The 22,148-nt window shown below is 56.1% G+C and overlaps 1 protein-coding gene across 1 annotated transcript in view; it reads right to left on the minus strand.

Annotated features, from left to right (window-relative positions):
- Positions 1-11,148: 11,148 nt before the first annotated feature.
- DSCAML1 (DS cell adhesion molecule like 1) overlaps positions 11,149-22,148 on the minus strand; it is a 112,726-nt gene continuing 101,726 nt past the window's right edge. Inside the window, exons 25-33 of the mRNA XM_054223002.1 lie at positions 21,410-21,598; positions 21,035-21,322; positions 20,795-20,950; positions 20,565-20,595; positions 20,172-20,290; positions 19,637-19,789; positions 18,497-18,691; positions 17,546-17,857; positions 11,149-11,594 (exon numbers count right to left, since the gene is read on the minus strand). Coding sequence (XP_054078977.1) covers positions 11,149-11,594; positions 17,546-17,857; positions 18,497-18,691; positions 19,637-19,789; positions 20,172-20,290; positions 20,565-20,595; positions 20,795-20,950; positions 21,035-21,322; positions 21,410-21,598 — 1,889 coding nt within the window. The remainder of the gene's footprint in view (positions 11,595-17,545; positions 17,858-18,496; positions 18,692-19,636; positions 19,790-20,171; positions 20,291-20,564; positions 20,596-20,794; positions 20,951-21,034; positions 21,323-21,409; positions 21,599-22,148) is intronic.

Genomic DNA, 22,148 nt, shown 5'->3' on the forward strand with positions numbered 1-22,148 from the left:
CATGTTTTGTCTCGTCAAGGTTATTTCTGGCAATTTCCGAGACCACTTCAGCTCACTGTGGCTTTATTACCATTATTCTGTTAAGTGTCTGGCCAGGGTAGCAAATGCAGGGGCAGACAGAAAGTTGAAAAACAAAACTACAAAAGCAATTCTCCATAGGGCTTTCGGCGAACAGGACAGCTTTTCTTGGGCTTGTATCCTGCCCTTTTCATGAGACTCACCCACCTCGTCACAATGGCTGTCTCGCTCTGGAGCTTTGTGCGAGGGCGGAGGACGGGCTGTGTGCGGGAGCAGCCCGAGGCCGGCTCGGCCGGGCGCCCGGGCAGGGGCTGGTGCGGGGTGGGTGAAGACGCCGGCGTCTCTGCCGGGGCAGCGGGGGGTTTCTCCTGCCGGGGAAACGGGGAGAACTGTGGTGCGCTGGTGGGGAGCAGGGCTTTGCTCTGGAACTGCTCTCTGGCAACTTGGGATGCGTTAAAACTGGCTAATTCTGCCGACTTGGCTGTTGCTACTGATTTCTCGGTGTATTTTGGAGCAGCTGTGAATTTTTCCCCAAGCGGTGTTTCAGGTGCTGCTTAGTAGCAGCCATTTCCCCGGGAGACCCCCCCCCCGCCCCGGCAGAGACCCCACTTCTTGGCCCACCCCGCAGCATAAAGCATCCCCGCAGCATCCCCCGACCTTGCGTAAAGCTCCAGAGAGACCACCATGCAACGGGATGGATGACGGCCTCATGAAAAGCGCAGGATGCGAGCCCGAGAACAGCTCTCCTGGTGGCTGAAAGGCCCCTGAAGAACTGCTTTTGTAGTTTTGGGTTTTAGCTTTCTAGCTGCTCCTGCGTTTCCTACCCTGGCCAGGTACTTAACAGAATAATGGTAACAAAGCCACAGGGAGCTGAAGCGGTCTTGGAAATGGCCAGAAACGCTTGCTGGAGTCCTGACGGGGGGATCGCTGAACAGTGCTCTCCAGACATCGGGCAGGATTGGTGGTGTGGTGTGATGTGCTCTTCTTTTCCCATGGCTTGTTCCTTTCCCCTTCTCGCCTCCTTCCAGTGGCCCTGGGACACCTGTAGCAGCCTCTCCCAGCTGGGCATGTTTGCTCCTCTGGGATTTTTCCCTTTCAGGTAGTCTCTCAGGAAAGCCTCAGCTTGTCCTGTGTCTCCAAGCCCTGCGGCGAAGGCTTCCTCTGCCCAGATGGGGCATTCGCCATGTGTGTCCTGGCTGCAGATGTGTATCACGGCCAGTGACGGCACTGGCGGGGAGAGGGGAGCTTCAACGCCCGCCCTTATTTTTCCAGCTTTCTTCTGCGGAGTGCTTTGCTCACTGGAAATCCTAGGTTCAGGTGGGCGAGGATGCGGGGATGCTGGGTGATCACAACAGGATTTGAGCTACTGGCACAGGAGAGAAGACAGATGTGGTCTGAGGATGCGTGAGGCACACGAACGCGTGCAGGGGCCCGGGATGTTGTGCTCTGCCTGCGGAGGGAGGGCTGGAGAAGGAGCGCGGTCGCTGCTGTACGTGCTGGGCAGAGAGGAGAGCTGCTGGAGCCGGAGGACTGATGAGGCAGAGGAAGAACAGTGTGGGGGTCAGCTGGCCACGCAGAAATGGAGGCTGGTAGTTAGATACCCATCCTTAAAAACAGAACACAAACCACCACCAAACCTTGAATCGCCCCAGTTCTTGATGTGCGTGATCTGCGCTTGTGTGTCTTTGTCCGCTGGAGATCCGCGATACGAACTACCGGAGGCATCGCACCCCATCCAGGTAGGCACTCCTGGGGCAGTGCAGAGGGCACAGGGCGGCTCTGAGAAATCCAAAGTCCCATCTGACCTGCCGGCCCCTTCTGGGCACGGGAGGCTTTGCCGTGATCCTGCTGAGACGCAGTCCCGAGCGGAGGAGGCCTGTCCCGGCTCATGGCTCTGGGCTGTGGGGGGTGTACATGCGTGTCTGTGCGCACCAGCCTGCGTATGTGTGTAGAGAAGAGGATTTGCTTTTCCTGGAATGCCAGCACTGTATATGTTGGAGAAACTCGGCGATTAGAAGAGCAAAAGGACAGTGCACGATTACTCCGCCAAGATGAATGCAAGCTGTAAGCTCATTAAGGGGCTTGGAGTCTGCCTGCCGGAGAAGGCACCTTCCAGTCCCTGGCTGTTGGGAGACCACGGTGCGTCGCTCCCAGAGCTTTGACTTCCCGGAGCAGCGGGAGCCCCTCGGAGACCCCAGCCATGCTGGGAACCCTGATGACAGCACTGTTTTTTGTGGTGAGAGCATTTGGACAGGTGAGTCTGGGCTGGCCTGGCAACAGGTAGGAGTTAACGCTTTCCGCTTTATTTCTAGAAGCGTGGGGCTTATCTTATCAGAGAAGGTGGGGAGCAGTGGGGGGTGCGGGCTTGGCCATTCTCGTGAGCCGGGGATACCCGGGCCCTGGCTCCAGCATAGCTGTGGCTGTGCCGTCAGCCCCGTGGCGGGGGTAAGTTGGCTTGGGAGTGCGTTTTTGTCACTGTCACATCAGCAGGTGTATTGCAGCCCTGCGGAGGGCAGTTCCCTGTTGTGCCCAGGTACTTGGGCTTCCCAGTCTGGTGAGCAAATGCTGGGAACGTGCACATTGAGTCCTGGGGCTGGGGAGGAAGGAAAACCCTCCCCTGCCTAGGGCTGCTCCCCGCTGGGGAGAGGAAAGGAGGTGGGGAGGTGTGCTAGGCTGGCCGGGGGCTGTGTCACCAGCCTGGAGGTCTTTCCTGGCCCCGCTGACCATGCCTCTGGCTTCTGTAGCCCCTTCTCCGGGGCCGATGCCAGAGGGTCCCACAGCGCCGTGCAGCAGCGTGCCCTGTCCCTGCTGCGTGGCGAGGGACCGTCCCAGGGTCACGGTGTGAGCCTGCAGCAGAGCTCCGAGCCCTGCCTCCTGCCTCTCCTGCAGCCTCTAGACCAGCTCCTGCTCTCTGCGATTCCCTGTCCCCAAAAATACCTGGGGCCAGGGGGAGGAGGCAGAGCTTTCTGCTTGCCCTGGTGGCCATGGCCTCCCTAAACCAGGCCACGCTGGGCGGGAGGTCTGGGCCACCTGTACTGGATGTGGAACCACACGGCCTCAGCCTTACCCGAGAGCCCTGCCGCCCCACTGCCTCGCCACGAGAACCGCTCGTCGCTGTGGGGCGGGAAGACGTGCCGAGCATCGCCACAGCCGGCAAGGCCCCCAGGGCTTGCGATCGCTGGTGGTGCGTGTGCAATAGCAGCTTCTTCTGTCGCTCTTCTGCTTCTCTCCTGTCCTCTTACCTGCCGCAAATCCTTTCTGTGTCCAGCTCGGGACCAACCTGTTCCGCGAAGAGCCCCTGCCATACCTCGTGTACCAGCCCCTGCCCTGGCAGATCCAGTGCGTGACCCAGAGCCGCCGCACCAGCCGGGACAGCGAGGTGAGGGCTGGTTTCTTTGCCTTTCCTGGGGGAGAGGGCGCTGCCTGGAGCAGAAGGAGCAGCGCGCATCTGTTACCCAAACAGGCTGCTTGGAGCAGAAGGCTTGGGCAAGGGGGAGAGATCTCTCTCTTTCCCTTGAAAGACAGAAAATAGGGTTAATGCCAGGAGGCAGGATAAGCTGAAAAACGTAGGAAGGGTATTTGTAGAAAAACTCAGGCTTATTTTTAGGACCGAAAATATTGCCTAGCAGACCTGACATCCCAGGTGCTGCAGTATCAGGGTAGGTGCTGGAGCTGAGGAAATAAAAGCCGGCAAGCCTGGTTCCGGGCTGATTTGAAATGCAGATGTAGCGAGGCTGGCCTGTGCCAACCGACAAACTGGGATGCTACCAGCACATCTTGCAGATCTGCCTTTGGAGACAAAGCTCTCTTCTGCCTCTCCTTGGAGGGCTTCTCGCAAATGCAAATTAATCAATCAGTGCTCTGGTAGTGCTCTTCAAGGGAACAGTATTTTCAAGCTTCCCAAGGGGAATGGATAGTGGAAAGCTGGGGGAGGCTAGCCCTGGCCTTCCCAGCTGGCCTGAACGGGACTGTTCTCACCGCCTCCGCCTGATAGATGACTGACTCCGTACTTTTGCTCTCTACCTTTCTAGAAAGGCCGGGGCTCTCGGCACAACAGCATCTACTCTCTTTCTGGAGAGAAAGGTGAGTGTGGAGCGGGCGCGGGGACAGCCCTGCCCAAGTAGTGGGGGAAACTCCGTGTTGTGACTGTGGGATGCAGCAGAGGGGCAGGCATTGCAGTGGCTGGACCCTTCTTGGCTTCTCCTTCCAAAAAAATCTCTCTGACGTTATCAAGAGGCATTTGGGAAGCCCTCTCGGATAGCTTTCTCTCCAGCCCAGCCTGTGGCTTGCTGGCTGCACCGTATTTGCGGCCAGTTCCCCTCCCTGTGGAGGGTGCCCTTCTTGCCACCCCCGGGAGCATGGACAGGATGGTGAAATGCTCCTTAAAACCTGCAGCATCAGCAAGTGAAGGGCCCAGTGCTGCACACCTGAATGTACAGCAGCACACGGGTGTGTATGTGCAGGTCCCTGCCTCCCTCGCCCCGCTGAACCGCGTGGGTCAGACCGTCCCCTAAAACGGCTCCCCTTCCTCTTTTCTCCTTGGCCTGGCGAAACCACCCGGAATTCGCCCCTCTTCCCTCCTGCCTGCTCTTGTCTCTAAGGCTCTGCCCCCTCTGCTGAAGTCAAGTGCTCAGCAAAGAGGATTTGAGCGCTTCTATTCTGAGTGCGGCTCGGCAGCAATCGGATGAAGCCGGCGAAGCGCTGCCGTGGCAGAGCAGGCGGGGCGCTGAGCTGCGAGGTTCCTCCTGCGTGGACCAGCAGCTCCGGCCAGCCCTGTCGCTGCTCTGGGGGGTTTCGCTGCCCCGCGAGGAGGGGAGGGTCCCCAGGGCTGCCTGGGCCGACGGTGGTGGTGTGTTGTCGCAGGAGCGGGGTGTTATTGATGGCCGTCTGCGGCTGAGCTCCTTTGGTAGGTGTATTTCTTGCAGAGCTGTCGGCAGCCCGCACGGCCGGGGGCTCGTTCCTGCAAACATACAGCTCAACATGCCCTGGTGGCTCCCCAGCCTCTGGTGTTTCTTTTTTTTCCTTTGCAGGGGGCAGGATTTACAGCTGACGATGTATCTTGTTAAGCAGGGCAGGAGGGAGCCCATTCCCAACATGGACTCTCTTTATGTGTCTTTTTACTTTGCAATTTCTTTTAGGATGTGAATAAAAATGGGTTCCGGTGACAGTGGTGAGTTTATACAGCAGCATCTGGCGCCAGGATTTCTGATCGCTGCTCGGGGGGTGCTTAGCAGTGACACGCTCGCTTAAAGGAGCGCTGCTGAGTGGCTTTGATTCAGCTCCTGTTGAATTTCACAATACTTCCCTGATGCCACATTAAGCGTGGGGTGGGGAGGGCTCCCATTTGTCAGCATGAGAGCTTTATTGCTGTACAGTGCCGGCTTTTTTTCTTTTTTTTTTTTTCTAATCTTATTTGTGTGTGTGAAAGTGAGTATCGTACTTGGTGATTAAATGTGGGGAAGCCGAGGTCTTTGGGGAGTAAAGCTGTGTAAATAGAGGGCTTAGTGCTGCCAGGGAGGCCGGGCTCTTCTGTGCCTCCTGCTCCATCTCCCTTTGCCGTGGAGATGGGCCCCGTGAGCCACTGGAGTCGTGGTTTCGTGCTGTGGATTGTCCAGCCTTTTTCCCCTCCGTAACGGAGTGAAGCCCCGCTCTGCGGGGAGCCCGGGGTACGCGGAGGCCAGTCCGACCCCACGGGAGCCTGCTCAGGGCCGCCGGCACTGCCTGCGCTCACCGCAATGCGTGGTTGTCGCTCCAGGCAATGTGATCCCTGATGCCAGCAGCGAGAGCAAGTTCTTCAGCGATCCTTCCGAGAAGGCGGCCCTCACCATCCAGACCCACTTCAGGAGATACCAGCAGCAGAAGCAGGAGAAGAAGTAGACACGTCGGCCACCCGTGTCCTGCGCTGTCCCTCCTTTTTGTCTGTTCCGTACCACCCCAGAGAGATTTGCGGCCGTGGTGACTGTGAACCCGCTCCCCGATACGTAGCTTCTGGTGCGTGTGCCGCTGTAGATGCTCTGCCCTTTGTGTTGGTGGCCGCTCAGCGAGACCTCCTTCCTACTCCGTCCTTCCCCAGACAGCACTGCCGTGCGGGCCAGGGTGCGGGGGGCTGTTTGATGGGACCTCAGCACCCAGGGAGCGGAGCAGCACCGACCAGCCTTTCCTGGAGCTGTGTGGGGGCCAGCCATTGGGCGGGAGTGGGGCTGGCTGAGCTGGGCGGCCCCCCAGCTGTGTCAGTGGGAGCGGAGACCCCGCACCGCTGATAGCGGTTGTGGCTGGCTGGTCGTTACCCAGCTGGGGCCAGCACTAGCCCTCCTCTGTGCCTCCATCTCCACTCTGGAGCTGGGGTGGCGAGGCTGCCTTGTCCCCAGCTCCTGCTGGCAGAGCCGCTGTGGGCAGCGAAGGGAGCGGGAGTGGGAGTGGGAGTGGGAGCTGAGCCGTCTGCTGACCGTGAGCTGATCCTTCTTTTCTTGGGGAGAGCTGCTGGGGGGGGCCCTGGTTTCGGAGCAGGGACGGGGGGCACTCCGTCTCCTGCGGCTGCACGTGCCAAGGTTGAACCTGCTCTCTGCCAAGTCGGGCTCTTCCTGAGACAGCCCCCTCCGAACTCGGGCATTTGGGTTAGTGCCCGCTGTCGCCCAGCCGCCCTGTCCTCGGCTCGTGGTGCAGCCAAGCTGAACAGAGACGTGCTCCCAGTCTGGCGGGGACAGGACCCCGAGGTTACCTTTGGGTTTTAGCACCCGTTTCTGAGTGCTGGCTTTTGGAGGGTGAGAGAAATCGGGCATGTGGAAGTGCTGAGCCCTGGGCCAGGAGACAAGCGGGAGGTTTGCTGTGAGCAGGGCAGGTGTGGAGCTGGGGAGGAGGTGCTGTGTGCCGTGGAATGGTGGGCGCTGGGGGGGAAGGAGCGGGGCTCGGGGGAGCTGCTGGTTGTGAACTGTGCCGCTCTGATGGCTTGAGCGTGTTCTCGACCGCTGCTTTGCTGGGGCTGATGCTGGATTTTCTGCGCAGAGCTGCTGAGCTGTGCCCCTGGAGCCCCGACTGCCCGCAGGCTGCCCTTTCTGACTTCTCCAGCCACAAACGCCCCCAGCCCTTCTTAGAAGGGCCCCATCCCCAGCTGTCCCTGCTTATCTTCAGCCTGTAACTGCTGGTGTCTGGCTTCGGCTTGTGCTCGGTCGCTGCCCGCTCCCTGCCGTCGGCACCCCGTGCTGCCCCAGCCTGGCTCTGGAGGTGCACGGGGAGAGCTGGGCTGGTGGCGGTTTGGCCGTCGCGCCGCAGTGGGGTGGGCTGGCGGGCGGCCTGAGGGGGCTGACGCCAGGAGGGGTGCGGTGTGCGTGGCGTGGTGTCGGGGGCTCGCCTGGAGGGCTGCGCACGGCAGCTGGTAAAGCCCAGACCTAAACCCGCACCAGCTCTTCGGATTTCTGAGCTTGATGGTTTGGGGTTTTTTTTGCCTGTCTCCTGTTGAAGGCAAGGTTGGGCTTGTGTGGCTTGAATTGGTTGTTTTCCTTCAACTCCCGGTCAGTTACTGGGCGCAGCAACGTGGGGAGAGCCCGCAGCCATGGGGAAGGGCGGTGGGCTCGCTGCGGGCAGGGGGCACGCTGGGGTCTCATGGGGAGTGCTGGAAATTTGGACTGTCTTAATAAACTGTGCAAAACCAGGGATGGTAACTGCTGGGGAAGGGAAGGTGGAGGATTCTTGCTAAGATGTAGAAGGAAATCTGTACTAGCCAATTACAATAAAGACGTATTAATCGGTGTTAATCTGTTCTTCTTTTTGTCTCGCTAATCCACTTACTCTCACAGCTGAGAACACACTTGCCTTTTCTTGCCTCTTCTATTTAAAGCCCGGGCTCAGAGGTGCCGCTCGGTTGCCTGCCCGTCACAGGGCTTTGAGGCGGGGGCGGGCACTTGGCTTCAAATCTGTACGGCGTGAAGGTTTTGAAGTGTAATGTGCACTGAACTGCTCTCAAAATCCTTAGGAAAATGCTTGAGAAACGCTAGTTTGCTTGTCACCACTTCCCCCCCGATCTCGGGGGGAGGCAGAAGGGGCGGGACTGGTTTCGCTGGGTCGAAGGCAAGCGCTGACGAGTACGACAGCCCCGATGTGGGGCTGAGTTGCTGTGGGGTGCAGCAGCTGCTGGGCAGACCCAGGGGTCCCCTGGCGTGGCAGGGGGGTTCTCAGCCCACGGGGGGTTAAAATGGAACGAGTAAGAACACTCATGCATAGAAGTAAATGTTATTCGGAACAGATCTGGAGATTCATTTAAAAAAAAAAAAAAAACCCAAACAACACAACCAAAAAGCCGAACACCAAACCAACACAAAGTCAGTCCTGCAGAAGAATCTAACCCCACTTCATGCAGGGGTTTGGCGACTGCCTGATTGCTCTTGACAGGAATTCTCAGTGCAGCAAAAGCAGAGGCTCCAGGTGCCAGGCCGTAACCCGGGCCCTCCGGCAGGGGCAGAGGCAAAGCAATGCCCCTGAACGGTTTGGTTCACCAGAAGCAAACTCTGTCTCTAAGGAAAGCTTTGCAGGAACATAAGGTGTTGGTGGGGGTTTCGGTGCGAAAACACGAGTGGGAAATGCCAGCCCTGGTACCTGTGGCATCGGGCATGATCCCTGGTGCCTTTTCACCAGCCTGTTTGGGAAGGGTACAGGGATGCTCCTCAGCAGGGGATGGCTCTGAGTGTTACCAGAGTAAGCACCAAAACTGATTTTAAAAAAAGCACGAGAAACTGTCATAATAGCTTGTTTCCTGAGCCTGTAGAGTGAACAGCTGCCAGGCTATTGCCAAGGCACTTCCAGCTGTGCCGGATTTAAGGAGATAGAACCAGATGGCAGAGGAGGATCTGCTGACCAGCTGTGCCAGGGTGCTCCTGTCCCCAGGCACCAGCCTGACCTCCATCTCCCCTAACCCCCCAAGCAATGACCCCCCCGTGGTGGTCCCCGTGGGTGCGGGTAGTCGTGATGGCTGCACCCCCCTCAATGGGGTTTTGGGGAGACGGAGAACAGCACAACAGCGGAGGGTGAACTTGAGCAATGCTGGGGCTGTGGTCAACGTGCCAATATGACCACAGGTCAATCGTCTCACCCCCACCAGCAGGGACCGGCCCGTTGAGCTCTCCCGCACGGCGGCGGCTGCACGCCAGGACCTCCCCTGGAGCTGGGACGTCGCTCGAGGTTTGCGTCTCGGGAGTCAGAGATTCCTTCCCGCGACAGACCCTCGGTAAGTGACTACCGGCGTGCTAAACTCCGAAATCCCAGCCGAGCGCTGTCGAGGGTCGGTTGCGCACATGTAATCCTTTAGCCATAAACCGTTGACCGAGCCTGGGACTAGGATTGGATCCAGCCGCCCCTAGACTCCTCTCCGAGAAGGAGTTTAGAAAGCAAGGGGGTCCCTTCTGAACCTCGTGACTCAACGGGAGGGTCTCCCTGGCAGTTCTGTCTGACTCTGTCTCTGGGCAGGGAACAGCCCACTGTGCCTTGCCGTGGAATCTTGCAAAACACTGTCACGTTTACCGTCAAACTTGGTTAAATCCCTGTCTTATACCAGGAAATGTATTGCTGCTTCTCTCGGAGTGAAGTGCATCGCTCCATCTGCGACAACACAAGCAGGTAAGGGAACTGCTGGCTCGAAATAGAAATTATTATCTTATGTCACCAGTAACACCAATTGTTTTGTTTGCATATCATTGCTTGGGTTGTTCATTTAAAAAAAAAAAGTAGGAGAGGTATTAAAAATGTTAACTCTGCAGCACTTGATTATAGCTGGTGGGTTAAAGCAGCATGTGTGTCTGCCTTGGCTGTAGCTGCTCTTGTTCTCAGTCAGATGTGTGTGTAGGAAGGGGCAGGTGTAGTCTGTCCTTTGGTGGTTAATTGCTGTGGCTGCTGGTAAAGACCAAGAGGAAAATCAGAACAAATCGCGGTGTGGTCTGTGCTGTGCTTCACTGGACTTGACCGCATTGTGCCGTGGCCTGGTGGAGCTCCACCATGGTTCACCGTGCCGTGGTGTGCCACGGTGTGCCGTGGTACCCTGCGTCCTTGGGGGGCTGTGGGGTGTTTTACTGTCCTGTGCCACAATTCACCGCACCGGGAGGCAGTGACGCCATCGTTCATGCCACTGCCGGATTCACCGGGCTTCACGCCGTGCTGCGCTTCACCACGACGTGCCGTGCTTCACCGCTCCACCGCAACTCATCGCGCTCAGCGCCGACCGGGGACAGCTGTGCTGCGCTTCACCTCCCGCTCCCATGCGAGGCGCGGGGGAACGGCAGCCCTGCTGCGAGCGGCTCGCCGTGCTCCGCTGCGTCCACGCACCATCCCACAGCTGCGCCGCACTTACCCTCTGCTGCCGGAGCGATGCCGGGACGCGCCGGAGCCGTGCGGCGGCTCGCAGGGCTCTGTACGGCAGGTTGCCCCTCCAGCCGAGCCGGTTCAGTGTCCTGCACCGCGGTTCATCACGGGCTGGGGCAGGGCCGGGCTTACCGGTGAGTGGGTGCTGCTCGGCTGGGGCCATGGGTGCTGTGGCACAGCCCGGCAGCTCCCGGGGCGTCACTTCCCTGCTCCCATCCCTTCCCTCCTCTTTCCCCAGGGTTCTGCAGGCACCGCGTGTCCCTGGGCTCCTGTGGTCTCCTGGGTGTACCCGGGCTGTCCCTTGCCATCCTGCCGCCACGTTCTGCACCGGCTATGGCCCTGCTCGCTCAACAGACGCCCAAGTATAAACATAACCTTTATTGCACACAGCGCTGGGTTTTTTTTCATAGAAAAAGGTATTAACACATAAGCATTTGCAAATTGAAGCAACTCCTGCTGTTTTCAGGACAGTAAAATAGCATGCAATGTCTTTGAGACGTTCCTTTTTAAAACCACCGACAAGATTAGGGAAGAAAAAAAAAAAAGTCGTCGCTGAGTCTTTCCTTGTGCCCCTTTCAAAATGATGTGAAATATATATATGTTTACATATATATTATATTTTTTTAAATCTGTAACATCAAATTCTTTGTGCCCTGGTTTCTTTTTCTGTTCGGAGAAGAAGAAAATAGCTTCATTTATACAAAAGAGTTCGTTATGTACAAGTTTTTGTTAATTAAATATAAATGGCGCGGGGAAACGAGCAGCGTCCGGTCTGGGGCTGGTGCCCTACACCAGCGTGTAGGACTTGGAGTAGGCTCCGGCCCCCTGTTTTTGAGACCTGCTTACACCCGATGTGCTCATTTCTAGGAGCGAGTCCCTGGAGCCTCCCACTTTGGAGTGCGTGGGCACCCGCGCCTCGGCGGCGGCGGCGGGGGGCTCGGCAGCAGCGGGTGCCGGGACGGCGCTGGCGGCGGGCGCGGCGGCGGTGCTGGTGGTGCCGGGCATGGGGAGAGTCCTTTGAGGTAAGGTGGTTGCGGCGGAGGCTGGGGGAGGCAGCCCCAGGGGCTTGGCGCCGGGCTCCAGCGTCATGTGCCGGGCTTGCGCGTGGTACGCCCGGGCCAGGTTGCGGATGGAGGCTTCCCGGGGGGGCACCACGGGGCAGGGCTCGTGGGCGTCGGGCTTGCGGAAGAAGGCGTCCGACTTGACGTAGAGCGGGAGGTTGCAGTAGTCACCTGCAAGGGCAAGCAGAGGCGGGTGAGGCTCTGGAGCGGGGCCACGTGGGTCAGAGCCGCATCGTACCACACGCGTGCTGTCCTCGCCCCGTGGGTCATGGCCCCGGTGGGCTGAGCGTGCCGAACCACGGGCTCCAACGCTTTCTAGAACCCGCTCTAGGAAGTACTCCAGTGTGGTACAATACTGCCTCGCTACCCTGTACATCTAGCATTCTGTCGTGTGAACACCGTGACATGCTTGTACAGACAGCATGGCGTCTGTTAGGCTGTTCAGAGGTGTACGTACGCATAACAGGCTGTACGACGTCACTAATTCGTGTGACGCTAAGTAGTAGCTGCGGTGGTACGTATCACATCGTGCTCTCTAATGTGTTCTGCGTAAACGCCTGTACCACATTCCTAACCCCTGGTCTACAGCACCCGTTGTTACATATTCAATCAAATAACTACACTGTGCTAGTGTCAGTCATTCGTGTGCGACACAAGGCAGTAATAGCTACAGTTGTATATATCACATTCTGTTTATAACACATTCGCTGCAAACATTCGTACCACATCCATGACCCCTATTATACAGTACCCATCGTTGTTACCCGTTCTATCCAATACTCTACTAATGTCAGTAATCTGGGTGTGATGCAGGGCAGCAGTACCTACGGTGCTACGTATCGCGTGTCGTTTTGTGACGTGTTCTCCATAAACACTTGTACTACATCTGTACCACGTATTGTACAGTACCCACTGCTACATCTTCTATCCAATACTCTACCATGCTAATGTCAGCAATTTGTGCGTGACACAGGGCAGTAGTATCTGTGGTGGTGTATATGGTATTCTGTTTTGTAGTGTAATCTTCGTAAACGTTTGTACTGCATCCGTAACACCTATTCTACAGTACCCGTTGCTATATATTCTGTCTGATACTATACCATGGGAATGTCAGTAATTTGTGCGTGGTACAGGACAGCAGTATCCATGGTGCTACATATCACGTGTTGTTTTGTAACGTATTCTCCGTAAACACTCGTACTGCATCCGGAACACCTATTATACAGTACCCATCATTGCTACATATTCTCCCAGGTACTACCCTATGCTAATGTCAGTGATTTGTGGGTGACACAGGGCAGTAGTATCTATGGCGCTATATATCGCATTCTGTTTTGTAATGTGATCTGCGTAAACATTGGTACTACGTCCATAACCCCTCTTATACAGTACCCACTGCTGTATATTCTATCAAATACTCTACTATGATTAATTTGTGTGTGATACAGGACGGCAGTATCTATGGTGCTATATATCACATTCTGTTTTGTAACGTAGTCTCCGTAAACACTCATACTGCGTTCCTAAGCCCTGTTATACAGGACCCGTTGCTATATATTCTGTCAAATACTCTACTATGCTAATGTCAGTAATTGCGATGGGTCGCGCCTGGACTTTGGGGGACGGATGGCAACACAGGCAAACACTGTCTGGAATGGGGACCTCGACATTTTGTTGCTGTGCAAATAGGACTACAGGTCAATTATCTCACTCTGTAAGGTCTGTAAGCAGACAGCCCGAGAGCGCGTTGAGCTCTCCTGCACATGCCAGGATCTTCCCTTCAGCTGGGACGTCGCTCAAGGCTGCTCCTCGAGGCTTGGAGATGTCTTGTTGTAAAAGATCCTCAGTGAGTGGTGAGTAGCACGCTACCTTTGAAATCCCAGCCGAGCGCTGTCAAGGGTCGGTTGCGCACATGTAATCCTTTAGCCATAAACCGTTGACCGAGCCTGGGACTAGGATTGGATCCAGCCGCCCCTAGACTCCTCTCCGAGAAGGAGTTTAGAAAGCAAGGGGGTCCCTTCTGAACCTCGTGACTCAACGGGAGGGTCTCCCTGGCAGTTCTGTCTGACTCTGTCTCTGGGCAGGGAACAGCCCACTGTGCCTTGCCGTGGAATCTTGCAAAACACTGTCACATTTACCGTCAAACTTGGTTAAATCCCTGTCTTATACCAGGAAATGTATTGCTGCTTCTCTCGGAGTGAAGATAATCATTCCCCCGGTGACACGTTGTTATATATTCTATCAAACACGAGGCTAATGTATATAGCATAGGTGCTACGCGAGACAAGATATTGGCTATGTTCTGTTCGATGAAATAAAGCATAATGGTAGTATCTTGATTGTGGGATTTATGTGTATGTATACACAAGGTATGGTGCTGTGACTTTGTCATGGGTTATGCAATACAAACAGAACAATATAACACTTGCTGTTAACTGTATGAAATGTGATGTGTTTTCTGAACTACATGCTGAGATTACTATGGTAATGTATTCTGTTTTACGATATATTTTATGTAGGGTATGTAATAAGTATACTGCCTTTGCAGAAAGAATATATTCCACTGAGAGTATTGTGTAATATACGGTGTATAAATTACTTTCCACTTATCACATCTGTATTTCTAACATGGATTCACTATCTATTTTATGCACAGCCAATGTACATATCAGGTTAAAAGACAATGTTTGAGAAAAAATTTTGCCTCTCTGAAAATGTTATATGAGCGAGAGCTGTGCTCTATTACAGTTAGTACTGTGTTCTGCACCGAGAAGCCACCACAAAGAACCTCTGTGAGGAGAAGGACAGGCGTGGAGGGCGAGGGCTGGCATGGCAGCGTTCCTGATGGTGAAGGAGAGGGCTGGAAGGCTACCGCAATGTCTTGGTTGCTACAATAGGTCTGGTTTAAGTTTTCAAAACCTATACTGTAGTGCCAGTAGTCCTGAAAGAGTTGTACCACGGTGTTACCTTGCCAAAATATGATGCAGGGATTTACTTAAATTTAGAAAGACAGTACAGAACACTTCAAATAAAGAGAATATAAAAACATGTATTGGACAGTGTTAATACAATGCGACAAAAAAAAGGTAGAGGGGAAGGGGGAGGGAAAGGGTGAGGGGAGAGGGGGGAAGGGGAGAGGACGGGGGGGAAAGAAAAAAAAAAGGAAAAAAAGCAGAAAAGAAAAAAAAACAGGAAACAAAAAAAGTATAAAGAAGAGGAGCCATATAATAGAGATAGCAGGGGGGTGTGGGTGAAGGCAGGGGTGTCTACTGGCCCTGGACACCCATGTCGTCTTCTCTTATATGGGCGGGGCCACGCAAAGACGGGGGGCTATTATATATAAAAGAAGAGGAAGAAGAAGAAGTAGAAGAAGAGGAAGGAAGGTGGGGGGGATGAAGGAAGGGGCCTCTAGTGGCCCTGGACACCCATGTCGTCTTCTCGTATATTGGCGGGGCCACGCAAAGAGCGGGGGCTATTATATAGAAAAGAAGAAGAAGAAGGAGGAAGGTTGCGGGGGGGATGAAGGACGGGACCTTTACTGGTCCTGGACCCCCATGTTGTCTTCTCTTATATTGGTGGGGCAACGGAAAGAGATTGGGGGCTATTATATATAAAAGAAGAAGTAGAAGACGAAGAAGAAGGAGGAAGGTGGGGGGGCATGAAGGAAGGGGCCTCTACTGGCCCTGGACACCCATGTCGTCTTATATTGGTAGGGCCACGGAAAGAGCAGGGGTATTATATATAAAAGAAGAAGTAGAAGAGGAAGAAGAAGAAGGAAGGTGTGGGGGATGAAGGAAGGGGCCTCTAGTGGCCCTGGACACCCATGTCGTCTTCTCTTATATTGGCGGGGCCACGCAAAGGGCGCAGGCTATTATATAGAAAACAAGAAGAAGAAGGAGGAAGGTGTGGGGGGGATGAAGGAAGGGGCCTCTAGTGGCCTTGGACACCCATGTCGTCTTCTCTTATATTGGCGGGGCCACGCAAAGAGTGGGGGCTATTATATAGAAAAGAAGAAGAAGAAGAAGGAAGGTTGCGGGGAGGATGAAGGAAGGGGCCTCTAGTGGCCCTGGACACCCATGTCGTCTTCTCTTATATTGGCGGGGCCACGCAAAGAGTGGGGGCTATTATATATAAAAGAAGAAGAAGAAGAAGGAAGGTTGCGGGGAGGATGAAGGAAGGGGCCTCTAGTGGCCCTGGACACCCATGTCATCTTCTCTTATATTGGGGGGGCAACTGATTTCCCCAGTAGAAATGTAGGCCTAGTAGATATGACAGTATAACTATGACCCAACAACATGCAATCAGAGTCTCTTACACTTGTCCAATTCTGCTCTACTCTGCACAGACATCCCCCCTACACACACTTCATTGCTGCCTCCAGCTCTGGCACACCTAACAGCAGAAAGATGTGGAGCTTTTGCAGCAGGGCCAGATGAGGTCTGAAGTCCTTAGAGATCCTTCCATTCCCTAAATGGGGCCTAGAGCTCATCCTTGCTGTTATCCCTAAGCATGTAGAACAAAATGCCATGAGGCATAGTATGCATGGGTTCACCAAGGGCAAATCACGCTGGATCACTCTAACAGCCCTCTGTGATTGCAAGAGCGGTGAGCAGTGGACATTGTATACCTTCAGCAACACTTTTGACACCGTCTCCCATAACGTCCCCATAGATAAGCTTAGGAAGTGTGGGTTGGAAAAGTGAACAATGAGGTGATGGAGAACTGCTGCAATAGCAGATCTCAGAGGGCTTCCAACACCAGCACAGAGTCCAGTTGGAGGCCTGTAATTAACAGTGCTACCTGGTGTGGTTTTGTTCTACACAGTCAACAACAACCTGCACGTGGGCACAGAGCACACCCTCAGCAAGTTTGCTGATGATACAAAACTGGGAGGGGTCACTGACACACCAGAAGGCTGTGCCACCATACAATGAGACCTGGAGAGCAGCTCCGCAGAGAGACCTGGGGGTCCTGGGGACAACAAATTGGCCACGAGGCAGCAACGTGCCCTCGGGGCCAAGAGGGCCGATGGTCTCCTGGGGCGCATTCAAAAGAGTGTGGCAGGAGGTGGAGGGAGGTCATCCTCCCGCTCTGCTCTGCCCTGGGGAGGCCGCAGCTGGAGCACTGGGTCCAGTTGTGGGATGGCCAGTTCAAGGCAGACAGGGAACTGCTGGAGAGAGTCCAGCAGAGGCCACAAAGGTGATCAAGGGACTGGAGCACCTCTCTGCTGAGGAAAGGCTGAGGGACCTGGGTCTGTTCAGCCTGGAGAAGAGCAGGCTGAGGGGGGATCTCATCAATGCTCATCAACAGCTAAAGGGTGGGTGGCAAGAGGATGGGGCCAGGCGGTGCCCCACAACAGGACAAGGGGCAACGGGCAGAAACCGGAACACGGGAAACTCCATCTCAACATGAGGGAAAATCTTCTTTCCTGTGAGGGTGCCAGAGCCTTGGCACAGGCTGCCCAGAGAGGTGGTGGAGTCTTCTTCTCTTCTCTGGAGATATTCCAAATGCACCTGGATGTGTTCCTGTCCCACTTGCTCCAGGTGACCCTGCTCTAGCATGGGGGCTGGACTCTGTGAGCTCCATGCCCAACCCTGACAATTCTGTGAATCTTTGTGATTGGGAGGGTACGTGGTAAGTAGCTGCATGGGACTGGCGAAGGAGCATGGTGGAAGAAAGCAAGACGAAGGCAGGTGAGGAGAAGAGAGAAGCAAAGAAAGGTGGGGAGAAGAAGAGGGGAGAGAGTAGCAAAGAAATGAGCAGAGGGGAGGAGCAAAGGAATGTCAAGACAGGAGAGAAGATTGGAATTGTTGCTGAGATTTTAAGTATGTTTTGTTTTGCGTGGGAATCTTTTCCAGAGTGTATTAGGATTGAGAAAAGCTGTTTGTGGAACCTACTGAAATCAACGCCTGTGCAGTGATCGCTCACAGGCAAACCCGATGGTACTGAAAGATGAGTACTCCCACTACTGTAGATGGTGGAAGCAAGAGATGCTTCTCCCACCTCCTCCCCTACCCTTCCCAGGAACTGTCTCTGCACCTTTATTTTTGTGTTTTTCTCTGCATTACACAAAATATTTAACAGGAAGCACACAACAAAAGACAATGCACACGTGTACATACTCTTGCTGGCACGGTGTGGGATGGGTACGGCCACACTCTTGCCCCGCTCGCTGTCCTGGGGTTTGGGGGGGGAAGCTGTGAAGCGACAGATGCCAGGCTCTGAGGGGGTGCTCATGGAGGTCATGCTGTCAGCATTGTCGGTGGTGCCGGTGGTCATCTGGTCTGAGGAGCTGTCAGAGATGAAGCACTCCGTGATCTCAAACTTGGCATGTTGCAGCTGCTCCTCCAGCTTCGCGTGCTCGTAGGCACGTGCCAGCTCCTCATAGGTAGAGGAGGCACTCTCTGTTGACACCATGCTGTTCCGCCCCTTGTCTGTGGAGAAGAGGACACATCACTTACCTGGGGATCCTTCCTGGCCTGAGAATGTCATTCTACACATCATTGCTGCTGCAGCAATGCCCAGCCTGCCCCCACTGAGATACACCTGGCCGTCTGTCCCCAGAGCTGGACATGGCCCTCGCTGCACCGGGGTCACCCCAGAGCTTCTGGAGGGGACCAGGAGGTGACAGCAGAGCCCCACATCTGCCAGGCAGGGCAGAGCGCACACACACACACACACCCCCCGACCCAGGCAGTCTCCCCCCTGACGCAGCAGGGCGGCCACATCAGTTAACCTGCAGCGCTACAACCCTGAGCGGAGCCCAGGGCAGGGGACACCATGACCAGCAGCTCACTGAGAGTGCGAGACCTGGCAGAAGAGCCCGTTACCTGCACCTGTCCCATTTGTGATACTATTCATAGTCTTGATTAGAAATTGGAGTACAGTTTTCAACACTACTGCCTTCAGCCAATAGCATGTGGCTCTTACAGCGGAAGTCACGGTTCCACCATCCTTTGACTCACAGTCAATTCCCCTTCTGCAGTCACCCCGAGCTCGTGCTTTGGGGTCACCGCCAACGAACCCGTGCACCCCAAAGCAGCAGCTCCCCGCCAGCAGCAGCCCCAGCACACCTGTGTCCTGGGAGAGGCTGGCGCTGTAGCTGTCACTCTCCGTGACCGTGATGCCATGCTGGGAGCCCACCGTCCTCCAGTCAGAGGTGAGGGTCCGTGCCGGGGTGGACGCCTGGCACTTGGTGAGGGTCCACTGGCTGGAGTAGCGGTTGCGGGTGCTGTGTGCAGACTTCACACTCTTCCTCGACACAGGGTCTAGGGCACAAAGGTGACAGACTCATAGAATGGTTAGAGTTGGAAGAGACTTTAAAGCCCATCATTCAGTCCCACCCCCTGCCCTGGGCAGGGACACCTCCCACCAGCCCAGGTTGCTCCAAGCCCCGTCCAACCTGGCCTTGAACCCCTCCAGGGATGGGGCAGCCACAGCTTCTCTGGACAACCTGTTCCACTGGCTCACCACCCTCACAGTAAAGAATTTCTTCCCAATATTCAATCTAAATTTCCCCTCTTTCAGTTTAAAACCATTCCCCCTCATCCTATTGCTACATGCCCTTATAAAAAGTCTCTCTCCAGCTTTCCTGTAGGCTGCCTTCAGATACTGGAAGGCTCCAATAAGGTCTTCGCGCAGCCTTCTCTTCTCCAGGCTGAACAGCCCCAACTCTCAGCCTGTCTTCATAAGAGAGAGGGTTCAACCTCCTGCAGAGAGCAGCAGACCTGTTAAAATCCCTCTGCTGAGTTGCAAAACATCTACAGAAACTTAAGGTCAGACTGGACCATACCATGGAAGAGAAGTCCTTCAAGGGATCCTAAATTTCTAGGAAATATGTTGAGTTTGGATGTGAGCTGGAGGGTTGTACACGCCACATGCCCCAGACGCCCTACGGAGATGCTCTAGGGGTCTGTCCCCACTCAGTCCTGGCACAACACGGCCTCCCAAGCGGGTGTCTCTCAGAGACAGCCAGGACCTCGTCCCTTCTCCCTGGAATGCTCCCCGCTCCTTCCGCCTTACCAACAGCTGCTTTTAGGCACAGCCAGAGCCTGCACCCTAGCACCCTGCTGCAGGAGCACCCCTCTGCAAGGGGATGTGCCAGGACTGGCCGCAGTGTCCCTGCGCTGCCAGAGGGCTCATCCACACCCGCCTTGTGCCCGTGTCTGCCGGCACCCCACGCTGCTCCCAGTGCACCCACCCCAGCCACTTACTGGTGCCGGGGCGGATGTCCGACATGTCGATGAGGGGCCCCGTGTTCTGGATCAGAGCGGGGTGGTGCAGCGAGACGCCTGTGCAGAAGCTCTGGGGGTTCACCGCCTGACTGAACTCCGTGTCCGTCACCGGGATCGTGGCTTTGTCATCCCCTGCGGGAAGAAGCTGAAGCTCACACCTCTTTCTCTAGCCGGGAGGTTGCTGTAGGTGTCCACCAGCCCATGCTTGGCACAACCACGGGATCCCCTGGCTTCCCCGCTGTGGGGAGCCCCACAGGCATTCTGGGGCACACGGGGATTCAAGATGAGTTCCCAGCCAGGGCAGCCGTGTAACAGTGACCCTGGCCGAGGAGACTGCTGTGGGTGCTGCCAGCAGACACGCAAGGGCAGCATGCCCCTTCATGGGCAGGGGACAGGCTGGGGACACCACGGGCTTCTCAGGGCCAGAAGGGATGCTGGCCTGCATCCCTCCCCCAGGCAGGAGCTCCTGTGGCCGGGGCTGACACCCCCACGCCGCAGGGAGAGGGGTGCTTACCCAGCTGTTTGATGCCTTCCTTGTCCTCGATGAGGAGCTGTACCCGAGGGATGTCGATGTGCAGTCGGGGGCCTTGCGGGGGGCCCTTCACCGGCGTGTCAAAGCTGCGGTTATTCTTGCTGTGAGGTAAGAGGGGACGCAGACCCGGCGATTACCGGAGAGAGCCCCAGCGGCTCAAGCCTCGCAGGGGCCAGGGCTCGCAGCCGGCCAGCCCCCCCGGGGCTCAGATCTCCAGCTGAGCTGGTCTCCCCAAGGCGAGCCCCAGACCTGCCGGCCTCAGCCCTCCGGCAGCCAGGAGCACAACCTTTCAGGTCTGAGCCCGGGCTTAAAAGCCTCAAGGACCACCCCCAACCCCCAGCATTCCCACCCACGGCTTGCAGCTGGGAGACCCACCTGATCAGCATCTCAGCCAAACTCTTTGCATCTGTGCAAGGGACACAAAAAAACAAGAAGGAAGGTGGGGGGTTTTTTTGTGGTTTTTTTGGTGTTGTTTTTTTTTTTTTTTGGTTGTTTTTTTTTTTTAAAAAAAAAAAAAAAAGCCATTTAGGACATCACAAGCCGGTCCAGGAAGGCACAGCTCTGTGGTCCAGTCCTGCGCGCTGTGCCTCTGAGCCCCATCTCACCTCGAAGCCTCTTCAGCCGCTTCTCCTTCCTCTTCTTGCGGATGATGAAGAGCAGGGCCACTCCCAGCGTGGCCAAGATCACGGGGCAGGCGATGGTGAAAAGCTTCTTCACGTCGTCGCCCTCCCCTTGGGCAGACTTGATAGGGGGGATGGTGCCTAGGGCAGAGTGTGGGCGGGTGGGCGGTGGGCGCTCCCAGCAGCCCCCCAACCCACGGTCCCCACCGTCCCCCCCCCACTCACTGCCGTCGTAGTCCAGCGTGGCGAACTGCGCGGTCTCGTTGCCGCAGCCGGCGCTGTTGCAGGCCTTCATGCGGAGCTCGTACCACGTAGCCTCGCGCAGCTCCGTCAGGAAGACCTCGCTGGAGCTGTTGGTGCGGAGGCTCTGCCAGACCCAGTTGCCCTTGGGCCGGTACTCCAGGACGATGGCAGTGATGGGGCAGCCCCCGCTGCTCCAGCCCTGCAGGTTCAGCCTGGCGTGCGTGGAGTTGATGTGGGTGAAGAGGTGCTGGTCCTTGCTGAAGGAGGGCTCTGCAGGAGAGGAGCCGTCAGGAGGGTTGCGGCAGGGAGGGGACCGCAGTGTCCCCCAGCCACAAGGACGCTGTGGGGCAGGCTCACCTCTGCCGTGGGTCTTGGCTTCAATGATCTCGCTGATGCGGCCAGCCCCCACACTGTTCTTGGCCGCCAGCTTCACCTTGTACCAGGTGCCGCACTTGAGGCTCTCCAGCTTGAAGGAGCGCTCGGAGGAGCTGATGAACACGTCCTTCCACTCCTCGCTGTTGTCCACCGAGTACTGGAGCACGAAGCCTGCGGGAGCAAGGACAAGGCAGTCACCTCCAAGCACATGGGGTGCCGGGGGGAGGCGAGTGGTGCCCAGGCAGGGCGAGAGAAGGGGTTACCACCAGCACACAGAGCCCACGGGGTACCCTGCGCCCGCCCTGGGGACATCCCATGTCCAGGTCTGGTGCAGCCTTGCAGTGTCAGGGGACCAATGGGTTCCTGCCTAACTGCATGCGCATGAACAATGATGGAAACACAGCCCTCTACTCCTGCGTGACCGACGTGGGTTATAATTAGCTCCAAACCATTAGCTAGAGTGATCTACAGCCCTCCTGGACCCTGCATGTGACCCCAGTGGAGGTCAGCTCATCTGCCTGCTCTACCCACCACACGGGCAGGAGTCTTGGGGCAAGAGGCACACGAGCACTCCCAGCAGCTAGCCACCTCCCGAGTGCCCTGCCAGAGCCCCCGGCCGCTCCCCCGTGAGCCACCCTCATCTGCCGCCCTGCCCGCACATGGCCCCACCGCTTGGTTCCGCACGGGGAGTGCAAAACGTGATTGATCGCTGCGAGGCTAT

The sequence above is a fragment of the Rissa tridactyla genome, chromosome 17 (genome assembly GCF_028500815.1).
Source record: "Rissa tridactyla isolate bRisTri1 chromosome 17, bRisTri1.patW.cur.20221130, whole genome shotgun sequence".
In the NCBI taxonomy this organism is placed as follows: Eukaryota; Metazoa; Chordata; class Aves; order Charadriiformes; family Laridae; genus Rissa; species Rissa tridactyla.